Raw genomic sequence first — 24,836 nt, 5'->3', positions numbered from 1 at the left:
GAGAAATTCCCCTTTTATATAAATAGCATCAAACTCCCTATTCAGGAATTCTAACCCTCCATCAATATAAATAGTTTTGATATAAGTAAATATATCTTTGTGATTCTACTCAAGAACAAAGCATAAATTTGGTCAAAGTTCCAAGTTTAAATGGCTAGAGTTGAGCATAAAACTAGAAATAGCTCATCCACAATGAGCAAAAGCATCTTGATCCTCCAATAGTGATGCTTTGACCCATTTGTGCGATATTAAGGTGAACAAGTTTTAAAATTTCTATACCTTATTGAGCTTTTGTTTTTTTAAAGATTTCTTTAATCCACTACAAAAATCTATACACTTATGGGGATTGAAAGTTTTGTGCTATAACTGTATCATTGAGATGTCCCCAACATGAGCCACCATGCTATAAACACTTTTATATAGCAAGATATAAAAATCACCATCTCATTGGGCAAAAGTCATTAGACTGATTTATCATTCTTTTCAGCATCATGATCTTGGCTTTGAACTTGCCTAAATTTTTTTAAATCTCACTTATACTAATCCACATCCTCCTCAAAAGCCACTTCATCTGGCTATTGTAATGTTATAATCTCCCCAGACATGACCTCCCAAATTCCACTATCCCCTAAAAGCTTACAATCATTTCATCACTAGTGTTTAGTAAAACTAAGCAAAAGAAACCATATAAAGACCCACTCCAATGGAACAAAGAAAATAGCAAAATAAAAGTATACTTTTAACATACTTTCATTTTTCCCTTGATGCTCCATGGTGTCTCATAATGCTCCAGTTGTTCTGTCCTTTGTCATTCTTTTGGCTGTATCTAACATATGGGATCAACATAAGAATGATGTGATGCTTTTAGGTTCGAGTGGTAAATATCATGCCTGGTAGGTAAAAGGAAAGAATTTACATTCTTGTATTAAGAGTTATTATTTCTCTAGAATGGAAAATTTTCCAAAAATATTTTAAGCTTTTCCAATAATTGATTTATTGATCATTTATCCTAAAAACCATTTTATTTTTATAAGTCATTATAAACTAGTGAAGTGACTTTAGTTTACTTAGATATTAATAAATGGTTTATTATGATGCAACTCAAAAAGAATGGGTTAAAGCAATTGAGTTGAATAAAGTCTAGAGTTTTAATAAAAAAAGTCAATAATATTTTTTTATAAAGGTGATCTTTGTGCATTTCTTATATAGTATTATATGCACCTTACATTTGGGTTAGACTCTATGGGAGTAATAAATTTTCATTGATCTTGATTTGATTTTAGTAGCCATTTATCTTGGCTAAGGATAGGAATGTCCAACTTAGTTGTTTATAGTTGAGGTGTTAATACTTGCACTATAGCTATGTTTATTAAAAGTTGTGTACTTATATAAGTACATCTGATGGTCTTTACTTTAGTTTCAGTTGGGTGTTGATCATTTATAGTTAGCCTTTTTAATTATATTTAGAGCTATTAACTAAATATATTAGTGAACTTATTGTGGTTCAATTGCATTTGAGTAGTTATTTGTATATACTTATCCATGTTTTTATATGTTATACCTAGATGTAGAGTATATGAATTTAGAGATGAACTCTAAGCCCATTGCATTATGAATTGAGGGTCTAATATATATTTAAATCCTCTATGAGCACTAGCTTCTTATATTCAACTTTTACATATAAAATAGTGTGAAATAAAGTTTGACATAATTTTAGCATATTGGTGGCTTAATGAGAGGGTAAGGGTACCCCATCTATTAAAGTAGTATAGAGCTTGGGTTTAAACCTAAGTAAAATGCAAAACAAAGAGTAACATATCCTAATGGAAGCCAAATTAATATCTTAAATGGTTTATCATGCTATAATAATTTATTTATTAAATGGTATTGCCAAGGATTGTATTATTAGGCTTATATGGTTTCCCATGTTGGCAGGTTGGTTTCACCTCTATTACTAATGTTTGGCATGGTAGTGGATTATATTAAGTCTTAGACATGGTGATTCACTCCTTGAGGATGTATTATTTATAATTAGGTATTAATAAAATATTTATCTTAGATATTAAATATAATATCTTTGACTTTGGTCAATTTAGTTGCTAGAGAGTTTTGAGTGGTGGTTTGCTTTTGCTTTCTTTTAACTTTGTTTTAGTGTTGATAGTGTTAAAGTAATCTTGATGTTGATATTGTAGAAGTTAAAATTAGAGTGAGATTAAATATTTCTCCATGGTATATTGAGGAAGTTAAATTTTCCCATCTATAATGATTCAAATGATTGATGATTGGTTAAACTCCCTTTAGAGATTGACATTTAGTTTTGCTAGTCTTAATGAAAATGGTGTTAATGGTTTGGTTATACTTTTATATTATTGACATTCAAGAATTTGTTAGATAGCAATTATATTAGCATTCAAAATAATTGAGTGATAAGTTAAGTTAATCTTAGTCTAAATGAGATTGTTTAGTAGAGTGTTGCTCTTAAAAAGTGGTTTAGTCATGAATTATACTAGCTTTATAAAATGAAGAATTAATGATCAATATTAAAGTTGTTGAATCATTGATAATTTGAGTTGAGGTTATATTAATTATTAATGATTCTCATTATGCTTATTATAAAATGAGTTGCATTTTGATATAGAGAGATGGATCACAAAGGAGCTGTTTAATGATAATTTGTTGAGCATCTTAACTTTGTTGTGGCTTAAAGTATGACTTTAGTCAATTTATTTTATGACAAATTAGCTCATGACTAATCAAGGGCTTTTAGAAGGTGAAGGAGTGGCATAGAGCTTAGGGGTGGCTGGGTGGTGATCCATTTTGCATTAGTGTAGTAATTCTTCTTTAGGTTCTAATAATTAGTATTAAAGCGTAGAGTTTGAGAATCTGCAAGTTTGCTATTATGGATTCTGCAGAGGAAGTTGCTCATCAATCTTTTGTGAAGGCTTGGATGACTGATAATGTAGTGTTAGAATTGCAAACCCTTAATAGCAATATTTAAATCCTTGAGGTTGAAACCTTTAGTAGATATTGTGAGTGCATTAAGAAAATGGAAAATTCTCAAGGTGGCAAGAGTTTTGTCATAGATTGAGCTCAAATACCTAAATTTGATGGCATTGATGTCTTTGTGGATGCTCAACTGGCTGCACAAAACCTTGAAACTAATCTAAGTTCAAGGATTGCTAAACAAAGATGCACTGATCCTTGTGGAGGTGGTGCTTAAAGGTTGAGCTACATGTTAGTGGGCTCACCTTTTCTTAATTTGACGATGGTACATATCAATTTACTTATTTTTGTTATCAATGTAAATTCTCCTTTTTAGAGAGATGGTTTTTTTTCCTTGTTAGTAAGGATTAACCTACTATATTATTTAGTTCCTTGTTAGGTGTGTTTATCTTTGTTTTGTGTCTCTGGGGTTTAATCCTAAGTTCCTTACCTTACTTGCTAGTGGAATACTTATATCTTCACATTAGGCTATTAATATGCTATTTCAAAAAAAAAAGTTTGCACAGACTATAAGAAATTCAACTTTCAACAATTACATATATAGAAATGACTTGGTCTTTCGTCAGGTACTATTGTCTATTCCTCTTTCTTCTTTGTTACAAATCCTTCTCCTTGAATTCAAAGAGCATGTATGCTTACTATGAAAGTGATTTTTTTGGGCCCACAAAGCTGTGCCTAGAAGTTTGTGAAGGGTTTGGCATAATTCACTCATTGAATGGGAAGCAACTTCCCAACGTAGAGGTTGAAGTTGGTCTGAAGCGGCACAGAAAAGCACCTTGGACGATGAGCTAGGCTCGAGGTCAACTTTGAAGACATGGTTCAGAGTGGGTTTATGTCAGGGTCGAGGTCAACTTTGAAGACATAGTTCAGAGTGGGCTTTCAAACGGGTCCGGACCACAACGAGAAGCCATTTCTTAATTTGAATAAAGCATAAGCCCCATTCGTTCTTGGTGTAACAGAAGAGAGGTGGGTTGGAGATTTGCTGAATTGGCGTGAAGAAATCGGGACCCGCTGAAGAAGTCTTCGGGAAAACAACGGTTTCTCGATTGCTGGGATTGAAAGAATGTACTTCAAAGAACTCGAATCTCGATGAATACAAAAAGAATCTCTTCTCTACCGTGTAGAAGCTGAAGAAGCGAACTCAAACACCTCTTCCTTTTGGCAGGCATTGGTCCAAATTCCTTGGAAGCGACAGCCAATGTGGTAAAACCCAGCCAGTCATCTCTCGCCACGGTAGGGCACCAAACAATTTTTTTTTTTCGCAGATCGCTTGGCGCTCAAGCAAGGTACTATAGTATATAAACTTGCTCACATTATTCCCTCAAAGGAAATCTCTTAAATCTTTTGTCCATGGCGCCACTGTGGCTATGGACGATCGCGGCGTTATGCGTAGGTCTGGTGTGGAAGGCGGTGACGAAGCTCTTGCTCAAGCCCTGGATCCTCGAGGCCAAGCTGCGGCGGCAGGGTATTCGGGGCCCGCCCAGGTCGATTCTCTCAGGAAATGTCAAGCACATATTTGAGATCCGGACTCACGTCGAGGCCAAATGCATCGAAGGGCCGATCACCCACGATATCATGGACTATGTCCAGCCACACCACCTCCAGTGGGCTAAACTCTATGGTATATGGCCAGTTCTTGTTCTTGTAGAGATTTCGCTTACATTTTCTTCTCTTCCAGGACAACCATTGCGGTGGTGGTGGGGAAGCGAGCCTGGCGTTGTTCTTACGGACCTCGACATGATCAAAGAGGTGCTCTACAACAAGGCTGGAGCGTTTTGGAACTCCAACTGGCAGCGTCAGCTCCAGATCGATCTCCTGGGCCGAGGCATGGCCGTCGTGAATGGAGACGAGTGGGCGTTGAGGCGTCGCATCCTCGCACCGGCCTTTCACGCCGACAAGATCAAGGCAAGCGAGCGAAAATCACTCCAAAGTTCTTCTCTTGACATAAAATCTTGTAGCTCATGGTCAGCGGCATGCGAGATTGCGTAGCAGACATGCTGGAGAAATGGAATGCTCTCACAGAAGGCAAAGAAGAGCCCATCGAACTGGAAGTTTGCAAGGAGCTCACGACACTAACGTCGGACATTATCTCTCGAGCGGCATTTGGCATCAGCTACAAGCAGGGCCACAGAGTTTTCGAGCTGCTGGATCAAGTGGGCGAGCTCGTCTACCGCAAATTTTCATCGCAATGGATACAGAGGTATAGACTTCGCACTTGAACTTGTCTCTTACAACTCCATCACAGCAAGCTTCCATTCTCCAAGATCAACCGCGATATCAAAGCCGTCAATGCCGAGGTGCGCTCGACGCTGGAAGAGATTGTCCAAGTCCGGAAGGATCAAACGGCGGCGGGAGAGATCGAGGGCTATGGAAGTGATCTCCTCGGAGTGATGCTCAAGGAAGTCGACGCGGAGCACTATGATGCAAAGACCGGGCTCTCCTTCACCATTGATGGCTTGATGGAGGAATGCAAGACGTTCTACATCGCGGGACACAATACCTCGGCTAAGTAGCTGGCATGGACAATGATGCCCCTCACCATAAACCCATCCTGGCAGGAGCGAGCCCGAGAAGAAGTCCGCCAAGTCTGCCAGTCCAAAGCACCAGATGCCATGGGCTTAAACAAGCTAAAAATCATAAGTTCTTCGTTCTTCGTTGGACTTCTCCTCTAAACTCTATAGCTATGGCGAATCCAGGTCGGGATGGTGCTCAACAAGAGCTTTGCAATTGTATTCTCCTGCCGTTGTCATCGTCCGGAGCTAATTCAAAGATGCCAAGCTTGGGCATTTGTCATTCCTGGAAGGGAGCGGAGTGATCGTCCCCATCCTCTACCTCCTCCACGACACGGATCTCTGGGGCAATGACGCCAACGAGTTTAGACCCGAGCGCATTGCGGACGCACTTCCAAGACACAGCACCTCTTCGCATTTCTCCTGTTTTCAAAGGCCAGCGCGTGTGCCTGGGCCAATCCTTCGCCCAGAAGCCAAGATCGCCATGGCCATGATCGTGCAGAGATTTAGCTTCCAGCTATCGCCCAATTACCGCCACATGCACCGGATCGTGCACCGGTGCTCCAGCCGTTGCATGGCATAGATAAAAGAAGAATATGCTTGCATTTTGGACTTTTTTTCATTTTTCTTTTGTTTTCATTGGTACTGGTTATACACCAAGACTTCTTGGTGTTTGATGACCAACAAAAAATTCAATAATTTATTCTAATAATTATATTTCTGTGCAACAACAATCATGGTTTGCTGATTCCAAAAAGAAAAACTTATTAATTATAAAAAAATCAATAATATTAATAACAGTTTATCTATCTTGAGGAAAAAGAACACTTTGGTGTGTAAGAAAATTAAATGAAAAATCATCTCTAGTAAACTAGTAATCTTATCCTCTCACTTTGCACTTTTCAGTCTCTTGACCATTTATCATCATTCCATTGCTATCTGGAAACTTTGTGTACTTGACCATCTTCACTATGGTATTCTTATAAGTTTCAAGTGTACCTTGATAAACTTCCTTACCCTTTCAGCCTTTTCATGTCATAATATGTGACCATTGATCACTACTTATCACTGTCTAGCAACCTTGGTAATTCTTGCTGCATAAAAATCTGGCTCCTCCTACTAAACTTGGGGCTAAAGTTAGGCAAGAATGTCCCAAGAGTGTCAAGGCATGGGAAACATGCTGCTGCAATGAGGAATTCCCTATCGAGTTCTTTTCCATCTCTTCTCAAGAGCTATCTCTAAGTGGCCAGAATAATCTTTGCAATTCATTCTTCTTTTTCTTGCTGAATCTACATGTTGTTCCTCTTCAAAATCCAATTTTCTAATGTTTAAATCAATAATTACAGTGTTTATAAACATTTGAATGTTTTTACCAACTTTTCATAGTGGGGAAGGTCCCTCTAGATTTAGTCTTGGGCTGCATTAACTATATTCTAGGCACCAAAAGTCACTCATCAAAGTAGTGACAAGGAGATGCATTTTCAGTTGGTGGCAGTGGCAAAGTATAGATGTATCTCATACCTTATTTGCAAGTCGATGGAATTTCCTCTTTGCAACTAGATCATATCCCAAAACTACTAGGGTAAAAAACAAGTGAGCCCTGAAAGAACAAAGATTTATTGCCTCTAGATTACAATGTTGCTAATGCATCTTGGCTGCTTTCTTATAGTGATGTTTCAGAGGTTATGGACTATCTTTGGTTTACATATTGGTACACCATAAAATTGTTTTATTTCCCTCTAACACCATAATAATATATTTGATATTTTCTTATGGCAAATCATGATCAAACAGAGTAAACAGTAAAAGTAAATGGTTTAAGATTGTATAAGCAACATAGAATGATTATCTTATAAGAATACAGTTTAACAATATCTTAAATATGCTTCTGGTATATTTTTCAATCCAATGGTTGAGATTGTCCTGCTCTTAAAATTTGTAGTCAAGGTTTAACTTTACTTATTACTAATACAGGTTTTCTTTTTGTATTCAGTATTTTGAGAAGTGTGGGAATAAAGTGTATTGGATACTATTGTCAAAGCTGATGAACAAATCAGAAATCCAACTAGAGCAACTCCAATATTTGGTGAGAAGCTGACTGGCATCTTTTATACAGTGTTCATCAGCTTGAAAATTAACTTCAGATCCATTTCAAAAGCCTCTCCCACATTTTCAAAATTGTTATTTTAGGAAGCAGAACTAAATACCAATGTCACTGACTCCAACTTCATCTTTGCTACAGGTGGTGGCCACCCCCAACCCTTAATTCATACACAAACAAGAAGTCTTAAGATTTTTATAAGAGAAGAATATGGGTAGAAGTTTATCCTTTTCAAGCTGTTTCTTGAATTTAAATAAAAGGTATATTAGAGACATAAAAAGATTTTATTGTGTAGAAATATAAAATCTTACTAACTTATTACAATTCATGAGCGAATGGAGGAGCACCTGGGGTTGTGGAGCCATGGAACGAGCAGCACACCCTACAGAAAGGGAATGGTGGACTCATGTTTAGAGTAATACTATGGCTAGACTTGCCTGATCTTTGCAGGTTGACTCTTTACCCTCTTGAGGGGGTTGGCCAACTTTGTGTTTCTTCTCGCGCTCTCTTTTGTTACTTGCCTTGCCAACTTGCGCGCTCCCGTACCATCGATTTGAGTCTTTGGCCCTTAATCTATACCGTCCAAAACGCCACGCGGCAGAGTTTAACCCCGCAAAGGGGTTAGTTACGGTTTTGGAAATTTAAAAAAAAGTAGACGAAGAACGCGGAGCGAGAGCCTTTCTTCCGGGTGAATGAACGTTTGATCAGATCAAGTTGCGTAATGGCATAGCGGTTTTTGCTGTTGCTTTTGAAATAATACTAATGGAGTCGGATGGACTGGCACCGGCCTCTTACCGATCACTCCCGAGAGAACGGAGAAGATCCACTTTCCAATAAGGTGTTGCTTCCAGGATTATACAGCAGGACGGTTTAGAGTGCTGGGGCGGCGCTCTTGCCGGCTGGAGATCTGGTTTCCACGAGAAACGATGGAACTAATGCGCTACGACGCTGCCTCGAAGTGGCAAGAGGGAAGCCGGAGCTCTGGATCACGAGGGTGATTGCTTCGAGCCTGCAATGAACTCCCTGTTATTAAACAAGATATATTGAATGTGTCGAACCTGTCACCAATAATCCTGGCAGGAACACTTGCCATCCTTGAAAAGATGGAACCGAGTTGGATCTCGGACCACAATCTTTCTTCCAGCGATCTTGGAGATCAGCTTGGTTGCGGTGTGACAGTCACTACACACCCGGAGATTCTTCGTGACTCGCAGAGGAGTTCCGAGAGGAGTCGAGATGAGACCCAGAGCTATAGCCAGCCTCTCACTGTGCGAGAAGAGCAGCCTCTCCTTTTCCTGCTCGTCCACAAAGTGGAGCACCATCTTGGTATCCGGGACATAGCCACATTCCTTCATCTGCGAGTGGAGCTTCGCAAGCTCCTCACGTATCTCACGGTTCCGAGGATGAGCGTCGTCGCCGGTGGCAAAGTCATGCATATACTTGCCAATTTCGATGGTGCTCACGCCACGCTCTTTCTTCACGCCTTGCTCGGCCATGAACTTCCGGACTTTAGCCACGGCGTGCCACTTCTGGAGCTCGGCATAGATGTTGGACAGCGCTACGTATCCCGTGGCACACCTCGGTTCCAGCCTCAACAGCTTGTTGGCCACTTCCTTCGCTCGTTTCAAGTCCCTGTGGTTCCGACAAGCGGCCAGCAGCGACGTCCAGGCCACAGCATCGGGCTTCACCGGAAGCTTTTCCAGAAACTCCTCGGCCTCTTTCAGCCTGCCACCGCGACCGAGAAGATCAGCCACGCAGCCAAAGTGCTGGATCGTTCGCGTCACGTTCCTGTACTCGGTCGTCATGGAAGTGAAGTAGCTCTTTCCTTGATCTTCCAGCCCCGTGTGGCTGCACGCCAGGAGAATGCTCACGAAGCTGAAGCTATCCGGCCTCACGCCCTCCATCTCCATCCTCCAAAACAGCTTAAGCGCCTCGTGACTCTGTCCAAATTGAGCGTACACCGCGATCATCGCGTTCCAGAGCTGGACGTCTGGCCTACTACAAACCCCGTCGAAAATCCTGCGACCCTCCTCGATCTCTCCACACTTCCCATACAGATTCACCACTGCAGTCCCGACGGCCTTGTCCGAGCTTAATCCACAGCTAGCGGCTTGCTCGGACACCATCTTCCCTTGCTCCAGTGCCGAGACGTCGGCGCAAGCGTTAAGAATCGTGACAAATGCCAGAGCGTCGGGCTTTACTCGCTGAGAGGACCCGTTCTTCTCCAGTTCCAGCATCTGCTGGAAAAGGTGGCAAGCCTCCGCAACCAGCCTCCGCCTCACGTAAGCCGAGATGATCGTTGTCCAAGAGATAATGCTCCGCTGCTCCATCTTGTCAAAAACAGCTCGAGCTTCCGTGTGACTTCCACACTTCGCGTACATCGAAACGAGCGCGTTCCCGACGATCACATTCTTCTCGAGCTCATCGTTGACGATCTGCTTGTGGAGAACTCGTCCCAGTCCAACATCCTCAGCGCTAGAGCACGCGCTGAGCAACGAAACGTATGTCACCTTGTCAGCTCTCAGTTGCATCCTCTGGTAGAGCTGAATTGCATCCTTACCTCGATCATTGTGTACATAGGCCGAGAGCATGATATTCCACGAGACCACGTCCCGGAGAGCTTCGTCCATGGCGTCAAAGACCTTCCTCGCCTCCTCCACAGCTCCACAGCGTCCATACATGGTCATCACCGCGTTGGCAACGAGGAGCTCCGACTCAAACCCGGAGAGAGCGATGCACGAGTGGATCAGCCGACCATCTTGGACGAGGGCCGGACTGGAGCAAGCGCTGAGGATCGTCACCATGGCCGACTTGGTGGCCTTGATACCCAGCAGCAGCATGAATCGAAAGTGGCGAAGAGCCTCCCAGACATTTCCGTGGAGAGCGTGAGCCCCGGCCATGATACTCCAGCTTATCACGTTCCTCGTTCTCTCCATCTTTGCAAAGACCCTCTTGGCGTGGGAGAGACTTCCACACTTCTTATACATGTTGAGCAGCGCATTGCTCACCTTGGGATCGATCTCCAGGCGGCTGTCCACCACCATCTGGTGGATCCGGATCCCATCCCGCAGACTCTCTGGATCGCCGCAAGAGCCCAAGGCAGTGATGAAAGTCACTGCATCAGGACGAACACCATCCTGCCGCATCCTCTCCAGAGCTCGCAGCGTCTCCTTGCTCTGGCCGGAGATCGCGAAGGCCGCGACCAGCCCTGTCCACGAGTAGAGATTGCGCTGCTCCAAGGCGTCGAAAGCGGCCTTGGCATCCCCGGGGCTGTCACAATGAGCATACATACTCACAATATGGTTGCCCAGGATGAGATTTCCGGGCAAGAGATTGTGCTTGACAGCCAGGGAATGGATCTTTCTGCCCTCGGGTAGCGCTTGGGCCCGTGCGCAGCGCTGGAGGAGCCGTGCGTAGGTCGCATTCTCTGCCCGCACCGCCTGTTTCTCGAGATCCAGCACGGCGGAGGCGATGTCGGAACGATCTAAGCTGGCGGTGTGGAGGCACCGCTTCAAGCCGCGGCTGCTGCTGGAGGCGAGGAGAACTCGCATCGCCTCTCATCGTGATCCAGAACCCTAGCGCATGAACCCTAAAACAAGAATGTGGACCTCCTTGTCTTTAGCCATTACTAACGGGCATCTTGATCATGCTTTGATTCCGATTTTCAACCACAGCCATTTTGACAAGGCAGAGCACTTCTTTACGCCTCCCGTTAAACACCATCCTGTTTCACTCTCTCTCCACCTAGTTGGCAATGATGAGATTACATGGCACTTCTCTCTTTCCACTCCCGTCCGACTCTCTCTCTCTCCTGCTGCCACACTACATTACTTCCAATCACTTTAACTTGGACCAAAGTCTTTTTCACAGGACAGAGAAGGGAGAGAAGAGGGTTTTTTTTCCTTTGTGTCCAATGCTAACTAGTGTGTATTTCTCCTTTTGCTTTGCTCCTCTGGATTGGGGGACTTTGGGATACCCTCTTCTCTAGGGGGTTTTAGGTTCTTCTTTGGAATGGAAATGCTGGTCGACCCAAGCAGCAGCAGCGACGCCAGCTAGGTTGGAAGCGCTCTTGTTTTTTGCTCTCAAGGGGCAGCAACAACGATCATATGGAAGTTTCTATGAGTTTGTGGAGCTCAATGGTACTGTTAGCTCTGGCATCATGGAATATGGGCATCTTTGCACAGCCTTCTCTGCTCTTCATCTTTGCAAAGCCTGGAGCTAGTAAATGCTACATAGTCTTCTCCTCTTGGATCATCCTTAGTCGTATTTTTCAAATAGATGCCTTGCAAGCTTTCAAGCACACTCTTGGGGAGCCACTGGAACTTTGCAGGTGGATGGGCAATGGTCCTTGCTCAGCTTTGTTGTCATGGAGAGGAATCAAATGTGGTGGAGATAGCTATGCCATTGTCTCGCTATTCAAGTTCTTTTCTTTCTCTGTGAAAGACAAACAATAGAAAAAATGCTTCCAAACTCCAGGACGTCAAAGAAGTGCCGGTCAAAAGCCGAGAAAGACCACAGTCTTCGGACGGACGGGAGGGGAAAGAGAGAAGTGCCATGTAATCCGCCACATCATTGCCAGCTAGGTGGAGAGAGAGTGAAACAGAATGGTGTTTAATGGGAGGCCTTCTTTACCTGAGGGATATTGTTTCTTGGATGGGCATATGGTAAAAAAAAGTTTTTTCCTTGAAAATCACGAGGATTGAATTTTTGTAAGCTGCGAAGAAAGCTTTTGAGAGTATCACGTTTTTGTTAGCAAAGTTTTGCAGGAGTGTTTTGGTCTCCGGAGTGGCAGCAAAATTCCATAATGCGGACGGCCGAGATGAAGGGGTTTCCTGAGTCGCATCCTCGCGCCGGGCCATGAAAGTGTAGCAGACATGCTGGAGAAATGGAATGCTCCACACAGAAACAGCATACATTATCTTTTAGATTTTAGAGTTTGTTGTATCTATGGCCAACAGAATGGTTTTATGTTCGTTAATCTGCTGCGAGTGCAATGTTTCAGATCTTGAATCATTTGGGTGATATGCTAGCGACGACTTTCCAGTGTTGTTCTTGCTGTTGCGGGGTTTGTCCAAGATGTTGCTAACGACAGACTTCGCAGGCTGGGATTAGATCACCGACATGTCCCCCGTTTTTTCCCGTTCTTCAAGTGTGCCTTCTTGTGGAGCGAGGTCGAGTGCTCCCATCCGACGTTATGTCAAACGTCCGGCGTTTCCGATCGGCCGACTTGGTTCGAGTTCAATGACCATGCAGGTAGCCTTGCTTTACATACTAGCTTGCACTTTCAAAGAAGAGGTAAGACAAATTTTTGGTCTGTGTTCCCTCTTTTTCCGTTTAAAAAAAAATTGATGGAGATATAACAAGCCTAATCATTCATAAAAGTAAAACTACGCATAATACAGTAGTTAAAACACATATTTTTAGGGAGATTAAGATATATACTTGCAACTTCTGGTCTATTCTGCTGGGGGCAATGGCAAGTAAAAGAACTCTAATACTTTTGTTGATTGCTGTTGTTTTAGATCCATTCTCAAGGATAGATGCTACCCCGTCACCAAATCAATCTCCTCGTCCATTGCAAAACATTTGCCAAAGAATTCCCCTCTCCCCCCCCCCCAAAGAAGTCTCCCACTCCCTCATCTTCAAACTTCAATGTGATTGAGTTTGGAGCTTTGGGGAATGGAGTCTATGATGATTCTCAAGTTGGTGTGCTTTGCTTATCATTTTTGTTTATTTTTTCTTTTTTCTTCTTAATGTATAACTGCATGCACTCAAGGCAACAGGGCTAGCATCACCATTCTTTACATGACAGGCAGATATTACCTCACGCCCATTGTATTTGAGAAGTGCTCTAATGTCACAAACGCTGGTCAATGGTTGAAGCGAATTTTAAAGTTTGGTTGGCCAGGTAAACGCCACCCTCCATGCCAACCCTAGAAGCGCGTTGGCTAGCCGAGTCAGCTGCAAAAGTTTGGCTCGAATTCGTGGGGGTGACGGACTTCACGTTGATTGGCGGCACGTACAACGGGAATGGCGCTGATTGGTGGGCGCAGTCTTGCAAACGCAACAAAACACAGGTACTCTCTCCATTGTATGCAACGATGACTGAATCTTTTCTTTCCCAGGGTTGCAGTGACGGTGATGCTCCAACGGTAAGCCAAGCTCAGATTATCGATAAGTTTCCACTGTGTTTGCGGCGCAGGGTATCAGGTTTAGCGGTGGCAAGAACATCAAGGTCGATGGCACCACCGTTCGGAACACCCCCTCAAATCCACCTCACATTCTCTAAGTCGGATGTTAAGTCGGATGTTGTTGAGGCTGTGAATGTCGTGATTGATTCCCCCGGGGACAGCCCGAACACCGATGGAATCCACGTCTCTGGAACCACCAACATTGTCATTGACAAGGCAGACGTCTCGGCTGGTGAGTAAGACCCTTCAATTGATCTACTGAAAGTTCTACTTGAAAAGGTGACGACTGTGTGTCGATTGTGAGTGGGAGCGACAACGTCAAGGTGACCAACAGTAGATGCGGGCCTGGGCATGGAATCAGCATCGGCAGCCTTGGAAAGGGCGGGTCTTTCGACACGGTGACCAATGTTTTGGTCCAAGGAATCAAAATCTGGCGGAGCCACGGCGTACGGATCAGCACTGTGATATCCTTGCTTTTGTTGCTAAACTGTGAGCAACCAGGGTGGCTCTGGTTGTGTGAGGAATGTTGTTTTCGATGATATTGTGATGAACAACGTGAAGAACCCGATTACAAAACTACTGTAATGGTGCCCAGAATTGCCAGAACCAGGTAAGTTTCACCCGAAAGCTTACTGCCACTCAACAGATAAAGCTTACCGCGACTTGCAGGGAACCTCTCTGGAGATCAGCAACATCACATTCTCAAACATCCGGGGCACCTCGGCCTCGCCGTACGGAATCAGCCTCCAGTGCGCCAGCGCGACCACATATACGGACATCCGCTTCCGTGACGTGGAGCTGACGCTGGCCAACCCCGGCACGCCGGCTGGCTCCGTCTGCTCGCACGTAGCTGGCTACTCCCTCGAGTGTATGGAGACGTAATACGTACGTGCGTACATAGAGAATGGTACGCGAATGAATTTCAAAACGAAGTTGTACGCCATCATTGCCACGTCAGTGTACCCGCCATTTCGAGTCCATGGAGCCTCCGGCGCTCAAGCATGGCGACGATGTGCTTGTTTCTTATGGGGGGCTCTACTACAATGCCAAGGTGATTTCAAAGGTTTCGAAGCTAGGGTTTTAGCGATCTTGGCGATCCCATGGCAAATGCAGGTCACCAACATCAAGTTTCGAGCGAATGCTTGGCGGTATTTAGTGCATTACACGGTTTGTTTGAGACTACCAAGAAATGTGTCAGTGGATTTTTATTGTCCTGTATTTTTGCAGGGATGGAGCAAAAAGTAGTGTAACCCTTTGATATTAATCTCGGCAACAATTTTCTTGGCCTCGATTCTTGGTTTTGCAGATTTGACGAGTGGGTTCGCAGCAATCGCATTTTCGACGAGAAGGTCAGGGGCCAGCTTAAGATCGCCCCAAAGGTAAAGCAGGAGCTTGGTTTCAGCGATGGATTGAACCGGCAGGAGGCAAATCCTTCGGACTCGCTGTCCAAAATCTCCAAAGTTGAGCAGTCCAAGCGTTGCAAGCGTCGGCCTTCTGTGGGAGCCACTGCTGAGAGGGGAAAGATGATAAAAACTCCTAAACAGGAGTTTATAATCGAGAGCCCTAGCGATTTGGGAAAACAGGACGCGAAGCTTCTTCCAATTCAGGTACCGTAGTTTCTTTCAATGCTACTTTACTATTGCTTTGTCTCTTTTCGTTTCTGATGCTAGATTGTTCTGCCGAGAACTTTGCGGCGACATCTGCAGGATCACAAGGATCGCATCGAGAACCTCCAACTCACAAGACTTCCCAAGAAACCCAGCGTGGAGGACATTCTGAAATTGTATCAAGACCACAGGATGCTCAAGAGAGGAAAAGCTGAGAGGTGTATATATAATGCCGTCAAGTTTCATTGTGCAAACTTTTGCCTTCCAGGATTGACGTCGAGGTTTCAAACGGCCTGCGGTATTACTTCGACAGAACTCTCAAGAACTTGCTCTTGTACCCGGCAGAACGGAAGCAATACGCAACCTTGCTTTCGCTCAACAGCGACGTTGTACCGTCCACGATCTATGGAGCCGAGCATTTGCTTCGTCTCTTCCGTAAGTGATGAGCTTTCCACCTTTAAGCCCTCTTAACAAATCACCTAGATAACAGCCAAACTCCCGGAGCTTCTCGTGTATGATCAGCTCAAGGAGAAAGAGGTGTCCGAGCTCGAAGACAAAGTGAGGGAGATAATGCTGTAAGTGAACCGTTGCAATCTTCTTCTGTTTCGTTTTGTTTGCTTCACACGCCATGGCAGATTCATTGAGCGAAACGAGTCGCAGTTCCTGTGTGCTTAATCGAACCATAGACGTATCAGGTGGTGAAACGATCGCCAAACGATTAAGTTCGCTTTCATCGTTTCATGATGTGGTAGCTTGTGATTTTTGTAATTTTATGGTTATAGCACTCTCGCGCGAGCGACGAGCTACTGGAAACTAGATAGCTTTTCACTGATGCCATTAACAATTCTCAGTGAATTGACCGACTTTTGGCTCGAGAACAAAGCTGCTAGCGATCGATAATCATTGCACGAGAGGAGTGTGGCTCCCTCTCTTGTTACTCTACTTTGTCGATATTTCTATAGTAGATTGGAACACAGGCTGACAGTGTGGACCACACCTCGACCATTAGTGAAAAAAGAGAAAGTTTCTTCCTTCTTTATCTTCCCAAGGACAAGCAGACCTCTGTACATGTCAACGTTCACTTCTTTTCTATCAGCAAGCAAGCGAGCAAAACCAAAGAATCGAGCCAGGGGTCGAACACTGCATCATCTCTTTTTTCTCTTTTCCTCGTTGCTTGCTCTTTTGGCGGCCTCTCAAGGAGAAAAGAAAAAGAGGGACAAGCACAGTTGGATTCGATCGGATTCCCCCGTGTTTCTGTACCTCCCCTCGGCTACCGCGGCCTATATGCTACAATCGATCACGATACGATTGCAAGGTGACAATGGCAAGCGGCCAAACACAAGTTCCTCAAGCTAGCTTAGCGAAACGAAATCGTCTGAGAATGTTTGAAATATTCCGTTCAAGGTACATGACAAGATCTCGGTAAACTTAAACTTTTGCTGCCTTTGAATCAATCGATCAGACAGCCAAACACCCTGCTCGGTCGTCGTTGTCACCTCCGTACGCAGCGTACGGCGTCGAACAAACACGCGAATATGGTCGGTGAGATCGAGCAGCCCATCACCCTCCAAAGAAAAATCCTCAATTCTTAAGTGTAATTGGAACATTCCCATAATCTTTGTTAATCCATGGCTAATCTAGTGTAGATCTTTCATCAGCAAACAGGAACGGGAGCAGAGTTTTCCTAACTAATTTTTTTTGCTTTTCTTTATTTCCAGAAATGTTTTATTTTGCAACAAGCTGGCTATGCCTTCCTAAATCTATGCCTAAAAAATATATGCATAGCAGTTTTCTTGCTTTCAAAAAACTAGCAAGAAACTGTGTTGAGTTCCTACCCTCCCACCATCAACACTTTTGTACAGAGCTGTGGCAAAAAAAAGGAGAAAAACATGGGCGTGTGTGAGGCGTCCGATCTCTCCCAAGCCCTAGATCGTGCGGCACCGCTGCGCTGGATTGCTTCAGACGTACTCTCTCTCCTGGAGCAGCATCTGGTGTCGCGTGTGGGCGATGAAACTATCGATGAAGCGCTTAAAATCCTCGTCCTCGAGCGAATCCGTGGGATCCCCCACGGGATCTTTGGGATGCTCCTCGACAATGTCCGGCACCACCATTTGCTTGCTCGGAGCTGCCGCGGATTTTTGCATCTTCTTGACGCGCTTCACTCGCGACTTGGGCGGGCTCACATTGCTCGGCCTCGGCGATTTCTTGAGGACCTCCTTGACCGGGAGCGAAGAATCCGTGCTGGGGCTTGGAGCCGGACCCGAGAGATCTGCTGTGGAGCTCGGGGCGATTGGATCCTCCGGTTGTGAAGCCGGCGCTGGATCTGGCTCTGGAGCCGGAGTATCGCTCTTGGATGACTGTTCTTCGAGAGACTTTGCGGTGGTGGTGCTGTGCGACGACCCATTCATCGAATCAGTGCGAGAGAGAGAAGAAGTGCGAGAAGAGCACGGGGTAGACGAAGGGAGATCATCTGGAGTGGAGGAGCAACCATCTTTGAAGAGGCCCGAGGGAGCGAGCACGGCGAAGATCACGGAATTGAGGACGAGGAAGAGGAAGGGCTGCGTGCCGAAGATGGAATCCCTGAGATGGGGAAGCCTGTCCAGCGACAGCCGATGCGCCATGAGCGAGAGGTGGTCGAAGGATCCGAGGGAGACGAGGAGAGCGGCCATTGCGGCGAGGAGCAGCAATGGCCATGACGACCGAAGCATTCCTCCGCCTCTGGCCGCCGCTTGGAGCCCGATCTTCCTGAGCCTGATCTCCACCGCCGCGATGAATGCCATGCGTGATCGATCTCTCCCTTGTTTTTGATGCCGCCTTTCTTAGTCTTGACGGGGAAGGAGCTCTAGGAGCGAGAAATCACGGAAGAGAAAACCAATACACCGGGATAATCGATCGCTTGCAAGGGGGATCTTCGTAATCCTTGAATTGCAATGCAAGCAAAGGGGAGTGGAATCGCGAGAGGAGGGGAGAAAGAGGAACGATTTTGCGGAGGGGAGAGAGATTTTGCGAGAGAAGAGGAGATTTTGTGATCGCGATTCCAAGATCTTGGGAAGAACGCGAGGAGAGAGCGATAGATCGAGAGAGGCAGAGTGATCGAAGAGAATGGAAGAGCGGCGGAGAAGAGGAGGAGGAGGAGAGGGATTGGAGAAGATGGTGGAATGCCGAGGGTCCCCCAATCTAAATACTTCTCGCCCCAACAACCAAACAGTGACAATCCAGGGTTTTTAATCTTTTGCTCTTCTTTGCCTCGCCTTTCTTGGTGGTTTACGCTCTTGGGTGGACGCTGCGTTGTTTGGAGAAATGGTCTGGACTTTGGCTGTGAATCGCTCGATCAACGCGTTAGACTAAAATCACGCAGCAATGCGAGGAGAAAAGTATTCGGGATTGGCCTATTCTCCTCTCTTTTCCCCGAAGACGCCGCCGCCTCCTCCCCGAGAAAGCTCGCCAGCTATGGCGGATGGAAGAGGGCCGGAAATTTATACAATGGGAGCAAGCGGCGCCGCTGGTTGCGCCGCCGGTGGCGCCGCTTCGACCCGTTGGGGCAGCTTTTCTCCGGCGTGGCCATACGGCTCCATGGCCATGGCCAGTGGCCAGGATACGGCTCTATGACGTGGATGGGCGGCCATTTGTTACTGCCAGCCGCCAGCCTGTTGTGTAGCTAGGGTTATAAAAGACCATACAAGACCATATAGAAATTCAGATATTATGTCTGGTTTTGTTTCTTCTATCTCGCTAGATTGCTAGGGTGCATTGGCTGTGTACTTGGTGCCACCCCGATGATGGAAAGGGAATAAAAAACAATGGGGTGAAAAATCGTGGTCCGTTCCGTACGTACTCCGCCCAGCGTACCGGGGAGGATCCGGCTTTGAAACGTTTCTAAGTCCAGGGTGTTCTTTGTATTGTTACATGCCTGGTGGCGCCCAGTACGCGTACGTACTCTGGCCGTGGCGCCATGGCGGTGTAAAATTTAGGGCAAGGAAACCAAAAGCTACAGTGAGTAGGAGACAGGCTGATTTCTGCCCGCCCATATCATGCTTGCAAACAAAAAAGGGGGCCCGACGTAATGAATGAGACAACGGATTGGTGGAGGGGAGTGCAATCCAGCACAAGCAGGGAATAGTAAAACGGCTTTTCCCGCGCCAAGAGATTCGCAGTAATAGAATATTCGACGAGAATCTAGGGCAGCTAGCCCTAAGGTCCCACCGAGATTCGAACTCGGCCCCTTCCACTAACTAAAAAGCTTGGCATATTCGCCAGGAATGTGGCTGGTTTAGGGCAGACAGGGAGCAAAAGAATATGCTTATAGCATCTAGGGGGAGCTACTAGGTCCCACCGAGATTCGAACTCGGGCCCTTGGAGTCAAAGTCCAATGTCGTAACCACTTGACTATGGGACCGTTTTGCTTGAATAAGGTTTAGAAGCTTGGAATATTCGTCCATAATTTAGGGCAGCCAAGTTCATCGCGTTTTCGTCCATCGATCGGGCGCTTCCGCGAGGGAAGGAATGCCGGGCGGGGACTGGGATTGCGATGGAGCTCCGGCCCAGCAAGGTGAGGTCCCGGAGTGTTTCGCTGCTGCTAGCGGCGCTGAGATCGTGTCGCAGCCCCGCGGAGCTGGAGCGCGGGAGGAGGCTCCACGCGGAGGCGATCGACGGCGGCAGCAGCACGAATCTCTTCGTCTCCAGCGCGCTGGTGGACATGTACGCGCGGTGTGGCAGCCTGGCCGACGCTCACCGCGTCTTCGACCGGATGGTTTGCCACAACGCAGTGGCGTGGACGTCGCTGCTGCTCGGCTATGCCCGGCAGGGGCAGGGGGAGCTCGCGCTGGAGATTTTCGCGAGAATCCAGCGGAGGCAGGGGTGTGAGCCCGACTCGCGGTGCTTCGTAGCGGCGCTCAAGGCCTGCTCGAGCTGTGGCATGCGAGAGAAGGGCCGGGAGATCAGTGGAAAGGTGGTGAAAGCCGCGGCTCTGGAGAGAGGGATGGAGATCCACGCGCAGGCTTGCGAGCGTGGCTATGGCGGGGACGTGTTTGTGGCCGGGTGTGCTGTGGATATGTACGTGAAGTGTGGGAGCTTGGCGGACGCGAGGCGGGCTTTCGACCGGATCGAAGAGCACAGTGTGGTGGTGTGGAACTCGCTGCTGCTGGGACTGGCGGAGCTCGGAGAGGCCGATCTTTGCCTGGAGCTCCTGGAGATTGGGGGGGTCTTCGAGCCGGACGAGGCCACCTTTGTGGCGACGCTCAAGGCGTGTGGAGCTCTGGTGGCGCTGGAGGCGGGGAGAGCTCTCCACGGACAGATTTGCCGGCTCGGTTTTGATGGAGATGGAATTCTCGGGACTTGCCTGGTGGATTTCTACGGGAGGTGTGGGAGCCTGGAGAGCGCCGAGAGGGTGTTCTACGACGTCTTGGACGCGAGGGACTCGGTGGCCTGGACTGCCCTCATAGCCGGGAGTAGCCGGCGAGGCGAGACCCCCAAAGTTTTCTCGCTGTACGAGAAGATGGTGGAGGAGGGATTACAACCCGACGAGGTGACGCTCGTGTGCATCATCACCGCTTGCAGCCACGCCGGTCTTGTCGACCAAGGCCGGGAGTTCTTCCGGGCTATGGAGTCGAGGCACAGGATAGTTCCGGTCATCGGGCACTACCTCTGTTTGCTCGACATGCTTGGGCGATCGAACAGGCTTGAGGAGGCGGTGGAGGTGGTGGAGACGATGCCATTCCAGGCAACTTGGTCGACGTGGATGACGCTCCTCGGTTCGTGCCGCAAGTGGAAGAACTTGATAGTAGCCAAGGTTTCTTTCGAGGCGTTGCTCCGGATCGATCCAAGAGACTCGGCTCCATACATGCTCATGGCAAGTCTCTACGGCAGCTTGAAGATGTGGAGCGAGCAATCAAAGATCGAAGCTTTGAGGATTAAGAGCGGTGCATGGAGGAAAGCCGAGGAAGGACGAAGCTGGTGGACGGATTCCTCGTCGAGAGTTCACTCGTTTATCGCCGGAGATCGTACCCATGCTCTGATCGAAGCCATCGAAGCCAAGGTAAAGATGGTGACTTGGAGGATGAAGCAGGAGGGACTTTACGTCGCGGACTTGGACAGCGTCGCACGAAACATTAGCGACGATGCCAAGGAAGAAGTTCTTCGTGGTCACAGCGAGAGGCTGGCAATGGGCTGCGCTCTCATTAGCACGGCTCCGGGATCGACCATCCGGATCACGAAGAACTTGCGAGTTTGCGACGATTGTCACAGGGTGATGGAAGTTTTGTCCGGGATGGAAGAACGGGAGATAGTTTGCAGGGACACGGCCCGGTTCCACGTTTTTAGAGACGGGAAGTGCTCGTGTGGTGGATTCTGGTAACAGCAGAAGCACAGATTCTCTTTCTCCTCTTCCATGGGAAAGTCTTCCAAGATCGTGGGATGGCAACGCGCAGGAAATCGTGAAAAGCGGCGCTTCTTTCTGTCACTTCCAACTTACGTGATCAGGATCCCAAAACTTGTTTCGTAGCGGAGGAATCAACGAGCTCACGCTTTGTGCGGTTCTTCCCTTTCAGGCCTACAAGGACTCTACTATACTACGAAAGCTGGTGTAATTAAACTATAGGCTCTTGGTTTAATCATTTAAATGGTTTTAATACCAAACAAAATCAAAGAACATCCAGTATTGAATCTGCTCTTATCATCTATTAACACGAGAATACCAGTTAGTTCTTTTCTTCTTTCTCTCCTCTTGGTTCCTCTTGGTTCCTCCTGGCCGATATAAAAGAAACCAAGAGAAAGTTCTCTTACTTGTGTATCAAGTCCTGGATGGAAACAATGGTGCCCGCGACCCCCGCCAAGGCGCTCACGCCAATCACCACGCAAATGCCGGCAAACCGCGACTTGGGAATCTTGTGGGAGAAAAGCTTCAAGTAGAAGACGCCGGGGAAGATAACGCAGAGCGTTACGCTCACCGAAGATCCTATGAGCTCGATGATGTTGGCGAAGTACGGAAAGAGCAGAGCTCCCATGGCGATGGCGATGAGCAGCGTTGTCCGGAGCATGATGCAGGCTCCAGAGGTCATCCGCGACTCGGCCTTCCACGGCAGATACTTGATCATGACCTGCTCCAGCTCACAAGAGATTGGCGAGAGGAAGAGCGCGAACTGAGTGACCGGAGTGAGGAGAGTGGCCCAGATTGCTACCTTGGAGGCGATGAGCGCCGGTGGCATGTTGAGATGGACTTGGGCTTTAGTCATTGCTCCAAACATGACCGAGCCGATGATGCCAACAATGACGTTGAGCAGTGCTGCCATGGAGAAGCTCAGTGTCATCACCTGGACGAACAGAGCAGCGTTAGAACAAAGAATAAGGCAGGCTTCGAACTTGAAGTTACCTCGGTGAATCTGCTGGGGTTCTTCATGGATTTGTAAACGCTCGGAAACACGGCGGTTGCTCCGAAAGTGAAGGTGTAGACCCCTGTAGCGATTGGAACGTTGGCCGGGCGGAAGATGGCAACGTCCTGGCTGAAACCAATGTGATCCTTGACCCCCGCGACGAGCAGGCAGATGATTGTCGTGATGATGCTCATCCCGCACCAGAAGGAGAGGTAGGAGATGGTGCTCAGCTTCCGGAACCACACCGACGGCAGGATGACCAAGAAGGCGAGGAGAGTGAAGAGCGTCTTCCCCTTGAATCCCAGAATGTCGAGCTGAGGGTGAGGAAAGATGTGCATCATGGTGTCACCCATGGACACGAGGTACCCGACCAGGCATCCCAGGATGTCGATGTAGAAGCACGTTGTTATGAGCAGCCGACCCCAGCGAGGAAAGGCTTTGTTCCCGACATCTTGGTAGTTCATGAGGCTCTTGTCCGCTTCCATGCAAATGACTATCAGCTTGGAGCCGATCCAGTAGAACGCTGCAGTGATGCATAGCACCAGCAAACCAAAGAATCCGGCCTTCTCGATCGCATAGGCAGAGGAGAGAGTTCCCAGGCCTGTTAGCGCAAATGATTAGTAAAAGTAGATCAGTTGAGAAAACAGAAACAGGGAACAGTTCTAGAAGTATCTGCCGACTCACCTGGTGCGGCACTAATGAAAGGAACAAAGAAAAAGAAATCACGAAAAGATGCGGGTTCGAAAATGTACACCGGACATGCAGGCAATCATTCCATAATTCAACACTGACAAACTCTTCCATACAGATCAAAAACACCCGAAGAGAATCCCTGCATGCATATCAAGTGACTGAAACATGACAGGGAATCAGCAGGAAGAATGGAGAAACGAGAATGGAGAAACGAGAGCTTCTTACCGATCAGCAGCACGAAAGAATTGACAACGGCCTGGAAGAAACTTGACTGGCCAGCCGAGTGAGCAGCAGCTTTGGTGTCGCATGGACAGCCTCCCTCCGCGCAGTGCCCGGCCTCCAACTCTGCTGCGGAGTAAGCACTCTGCTTGTCGTTGCTGCTGAGAAACTCCAAGCTCTTCAAGCCGGCTTGCTTCTCTTGCTCCAGGGGAGGGAGGCTTCCCATTTTCGCAGGAACTAAATGGAGAGGAAGTTTTTTGTGAAAACTCCTCCACCACCTTACCGCCACTGATGCCCGTCTCGGCCTCGTTCCTTCTTATACCACACAACGACTGAGGCCATTGGGTCACTCCCCCCGGCCCCGCAAGATTCTAGTGCACGCGTGAGTGGGCCAAGATATACTCCTCTTGTTGCTACGCTGTTTTCTTCAATGCAGGAGCCTCTAAGAAATGTACTTAAGTGGCAGTCCCCCTGTTGTGTGGTTCCCTGTGGCTGAAAGTTTTTTTCTCCGTTGCCTTTCACGCTCCCTGTAGCTTTTTGTCCCTGTGATTCTCCCATAACCACATTCCCCATCCCTCTTGATAGTTATGCTCTGGTTTGCTGTGTCATTTTTGTCCCCGTTGTTGCTGTTGCTGTTGTGCGCCCTTTGGTGCGTTTAACAGGCACAAAGGCGAGAGTCCCGGGCATATTCCAGCTCCACAAAACCGTTTGTAGAACCAGTGCCTCTCGGGCCCAGCCGTAACGCCGAATTCCATGGCATCGCCACCGTCCATAATGGCGTGGCTGGAAAGAATTTACGTACCCAAGGAGGTGAAGGACGGATCCTGCTTTATCCACCAACTGTGGGGTGTTCCCCTCGTGGCAGCAAATTCCCTTCCAGCACCATAGGGGCCTTGGATTATTGACCCTCCAGACTCCAGTGGCATGGATTTTGCAACTTGAGTGTTCGAAAATATTGTTCTTCGACGCGGAACCTATCCAAACAAACAAGACATCCATTGAATGCTCGGAAGTTTTATGCAAGTAAGTAACACAACCACGAAAGCAGGAAGGTCTCGCAAGCAAAAGTTTGAGTGACATCCAGCAAAAAGGGGGAGGGCTAAGCAACAACAAGGAGAGGGAGAATGCTTTTACCGAATCCACTT

At 47.0% G+C, this 24,836-nt stretch overlaps 6 protein-coding genes and 1 non-coding gene across 7 annotated transcripts; 4 read left to right on the top strand and 3 right to left on the bottom strand.

Annotated features, from left to right (window-relative positions):
- The first annotated feature begins 3,948 nt into the window (after positions 1-3,948).
- Positions 3,949-5,516, top strand: LOC9643676 (cytochrome P450 72A15). The gene is made up of 4 exons (XM_024668533.1): positions 3,949-4,624; positions 4,682-4,908; positions 4,962-5,203; positions 5,249-5,516. Exons 1-4 carry the CDS (start codon positions 4,354-4,356, stop codon positions 5,514-5,516), a joined length of 1,008 nt encoding a protein of 335 aa, XP_024524301.1. The 5' UTR covers positions 3,949-4,353.
- A 2,752-nt stretch (positions 5,517-8,268) lies between these two features.
- Positions 8,269-11,289, bottom strand: LOC9655458 (pentatricopeptide repeat-containing protein At3g26782, mitochondrial). The gene is made up of 2 exons (XM_002963419.2): positions 8,673-11,289; positions 8,269-8,623 (listed from the first exon to the last, which is right to left on the bottom strand). The coding sequence occupies exon 1, from the start codon at positions 11,163-11,165 to the stop codon at positions 8,676-8,678; it is 2,490 nt and encodes an 829-aa protein (XP_002963465.1). The 5' UTR covers positions 11,166-11,289; the 3' UTR covers positions 8,269-8,623; positions 8,673-8,675.
- Positions 11,290-13,538: 2,249 nt separating this feature from the next.
- On the top strand, positions 13,539-14,687 carry LOC112344215 (polygalacturonase QRT2-like). The gene is made up of 3 exons (XM_024668532.1): positions 13,539-14,037; positions 14,085-14,294; positions 14,452-14,687. Exons 1-3 carry the CDS (start codon positions 13,539-13,541, stop codon positions 14,685-14,687), a joined length of 945 nt encoding a protein of 314 aa, XP_024524300.1.
- Positions 14,688-14,784: 97 nt separating this feature from the next.
- LOC9643675 (protein MRG2) lies at positions 14,785-16,275 on the top strand. The gene is made up of 8 exons (XM_024668531.1): positions 14,785-14,856; positions 14,919-14,972; positions 15,033-15,046; positions 15,112-15,412; positions 15,476-15,630; positions 15,681-15,847; positions 15,903-15,987; positions 16,048-16,275. The coding sequence occupies exons 1-8, from the start codon at positions 14,785-14,787 to the stop codon at positions 16,085-16,087; spliced, it is 888 nt and encodes a 295-aa protein (XP_024524299.1). The 3' UTR covers positions 16,088-16,275.
- Positions 16,276-19,736: 3,461 nt separating this feature from the next.
- Positions 19,737-19,808, bottom strand: TRNAQ-UUG. Its single transcript has one exon. It is a non-coding gene; the product is annotated as a tRNA-Gln (tRNA).
- A 62-nt stretch (positions 19,809-19,870) lies between these two features.
- LOC112344154 (pentatricopeptide repeat-containing protein At4g33170-like) lies at positions 19,871-22,058 on the top strand. The gene is made up of 2 exons (XM_024668408.1): positions 19,871-19,961; positions 20,015-22,058. The coding sequence occupies exon 2, from the start codon at positions 20,109-20,111 to the stop codon at positions 21,762-21,764; it is 1,656 nt and encodes a 551-aa protein (XP_024524176.1). The 5' UTR covers positions 19,871-19,961; positions 20,015-20,108; the 3' UTR covers positions 21,765-22,058.
- Positions 22,012-23,964, bottom strand: LOC9643673 (amino acid transporter AVT1E). Its single transcript, XM_024668407.1, has 3 exons — positions 23,698-23,964; positions 22,779-23,380; positions 22,012-22,719 (listed from the first exon to the last, which is right to left on the bottom strand). Exons 1-3 carry the CDS (start codon positions 23,915-23,917, stop codon positions 22,189-22,191), a joined length of 1,353 nt encoding a protein of 450 aa, XP_024524175.1. The 5' UTR covers positions 23,918-23,964; the 3' UTR covers positions 22,012-22,188.
- Positions 23,965-24,836: the final 872 nt, after the last annotated feature.

Source organism: Selaginella moellendorffii, unplaced genomic scaffold (assembly GCF_000143415.4).
Source record: "Selaginella moellendorffii unplaced genomic scaffold, v1.0 SELMOscaffold_3, whole genome shotgun sequence".
NCBI classification, from domain to species: Eukaryota; Viridiplantae; Streptophyta; class Lycopodiopsida; order Selaginellales; family Selaginellaceae; genus Selaginella; species Selaginella moellendorffii.
This window is presented reverse-complemented; position numbering and strand designations above follow the sequence as displayed.

Coding starts and splice junctions, on each gene's coding strand:
- LOC9643676 (XM_024668533.1), top strand. CDS start 4,354: ATGGCGCCACTGTGGCTATGGACGATCGCGGCGTTATGCGTAGGTCTG. Junction 4,909..4,961: donor TTCACGCCGACAAGATCAAG/GCAAGCGAGCGA, acceptor AAAATCTTGTAG/CTCATGGTCAGCGGCATGCG. Junction 5,204..5,248: donor TCATCGCAATGGATACAGAG/GTATAGACTTCG, acceptor ACTCCATCACAG/CAAGCTTCCATTCTCCAAGA.
- LOC9655458 (XM_002963419.2), bottom strand. CDS start 11,165: ATGCGAGTTCTCCTCGCCTCCAGCAGCAGCCGCGGCTTGAAGCGGTGC.
- LOC112344215 (XM_024668532.1), top strand. CDS start 13,539: ATGCCAACCCTAGAAGCGCGTTGGCTAGCCGAGTCAGCTGCAAAAGTT. Junction 14,038..14,084: donor CAAGGCAGACGTCTCGGCTG/GTGAGTAAGACC, acceptor CTACTTGAAAAG/GTGACGACTGTGTGTCGATT. Junction 14,295..14,451: donor CTTGCTTTTGTTGCTAAACT/GTGAGCAACCAG, acceptor GCCACTCAACAG/ATAAAGCTTACCGCGACTTG.
- LOC9643675 (XM_024668531.1), top strand. CDS start 14,785: ATGGAGCCTCCGGCGCTCAAGCATGGCGACGATGTGCTTGTTTCTTAT. Junction 15,413..15,475: donor CGAAGCTTCTTCCAATTCAG/GTACCGTAGTTT, acceptor TTCTGATGCTAG/ATTGTTCTGCCGAGAACTTT. Junction 15,631..15,680: donor AAGAGAGGAAAAGCTGAGAG/GTGTATATATAA, acceptor TTTGCCTTCCAG/GATTGACGTCGAGGTTTCAA.
- LOC112344154 (XM_024668408.1), top strand. CDS start 20,109: ATGTACGCGCGGTGTGGCAGCCTGGCCGACGCTCACCGCGTCTTCGAC.
- LOC9643673 (XM_024668407.1), bottom strand. CDS start 23,917: ATGGGAAGCCTCCCTCCCCTGGAGCAAGAGAAGCAAGCCGGCTTGAAG. Junction 23,381..23,697: donor TTCTTTCGTGCTGCTGATCG/GTAAGAAGCTCT, acceptor TTGCGCTAACAG/GCCTGGGAACTCTCTCCTCT. Junction 22,720..22,778: donor ACCCCAGCAGATTCACCGAG/GTAACTTCAAGT, acceptor CTGTTCGTCCAG/GTGATGACACTGAGCTTCTC.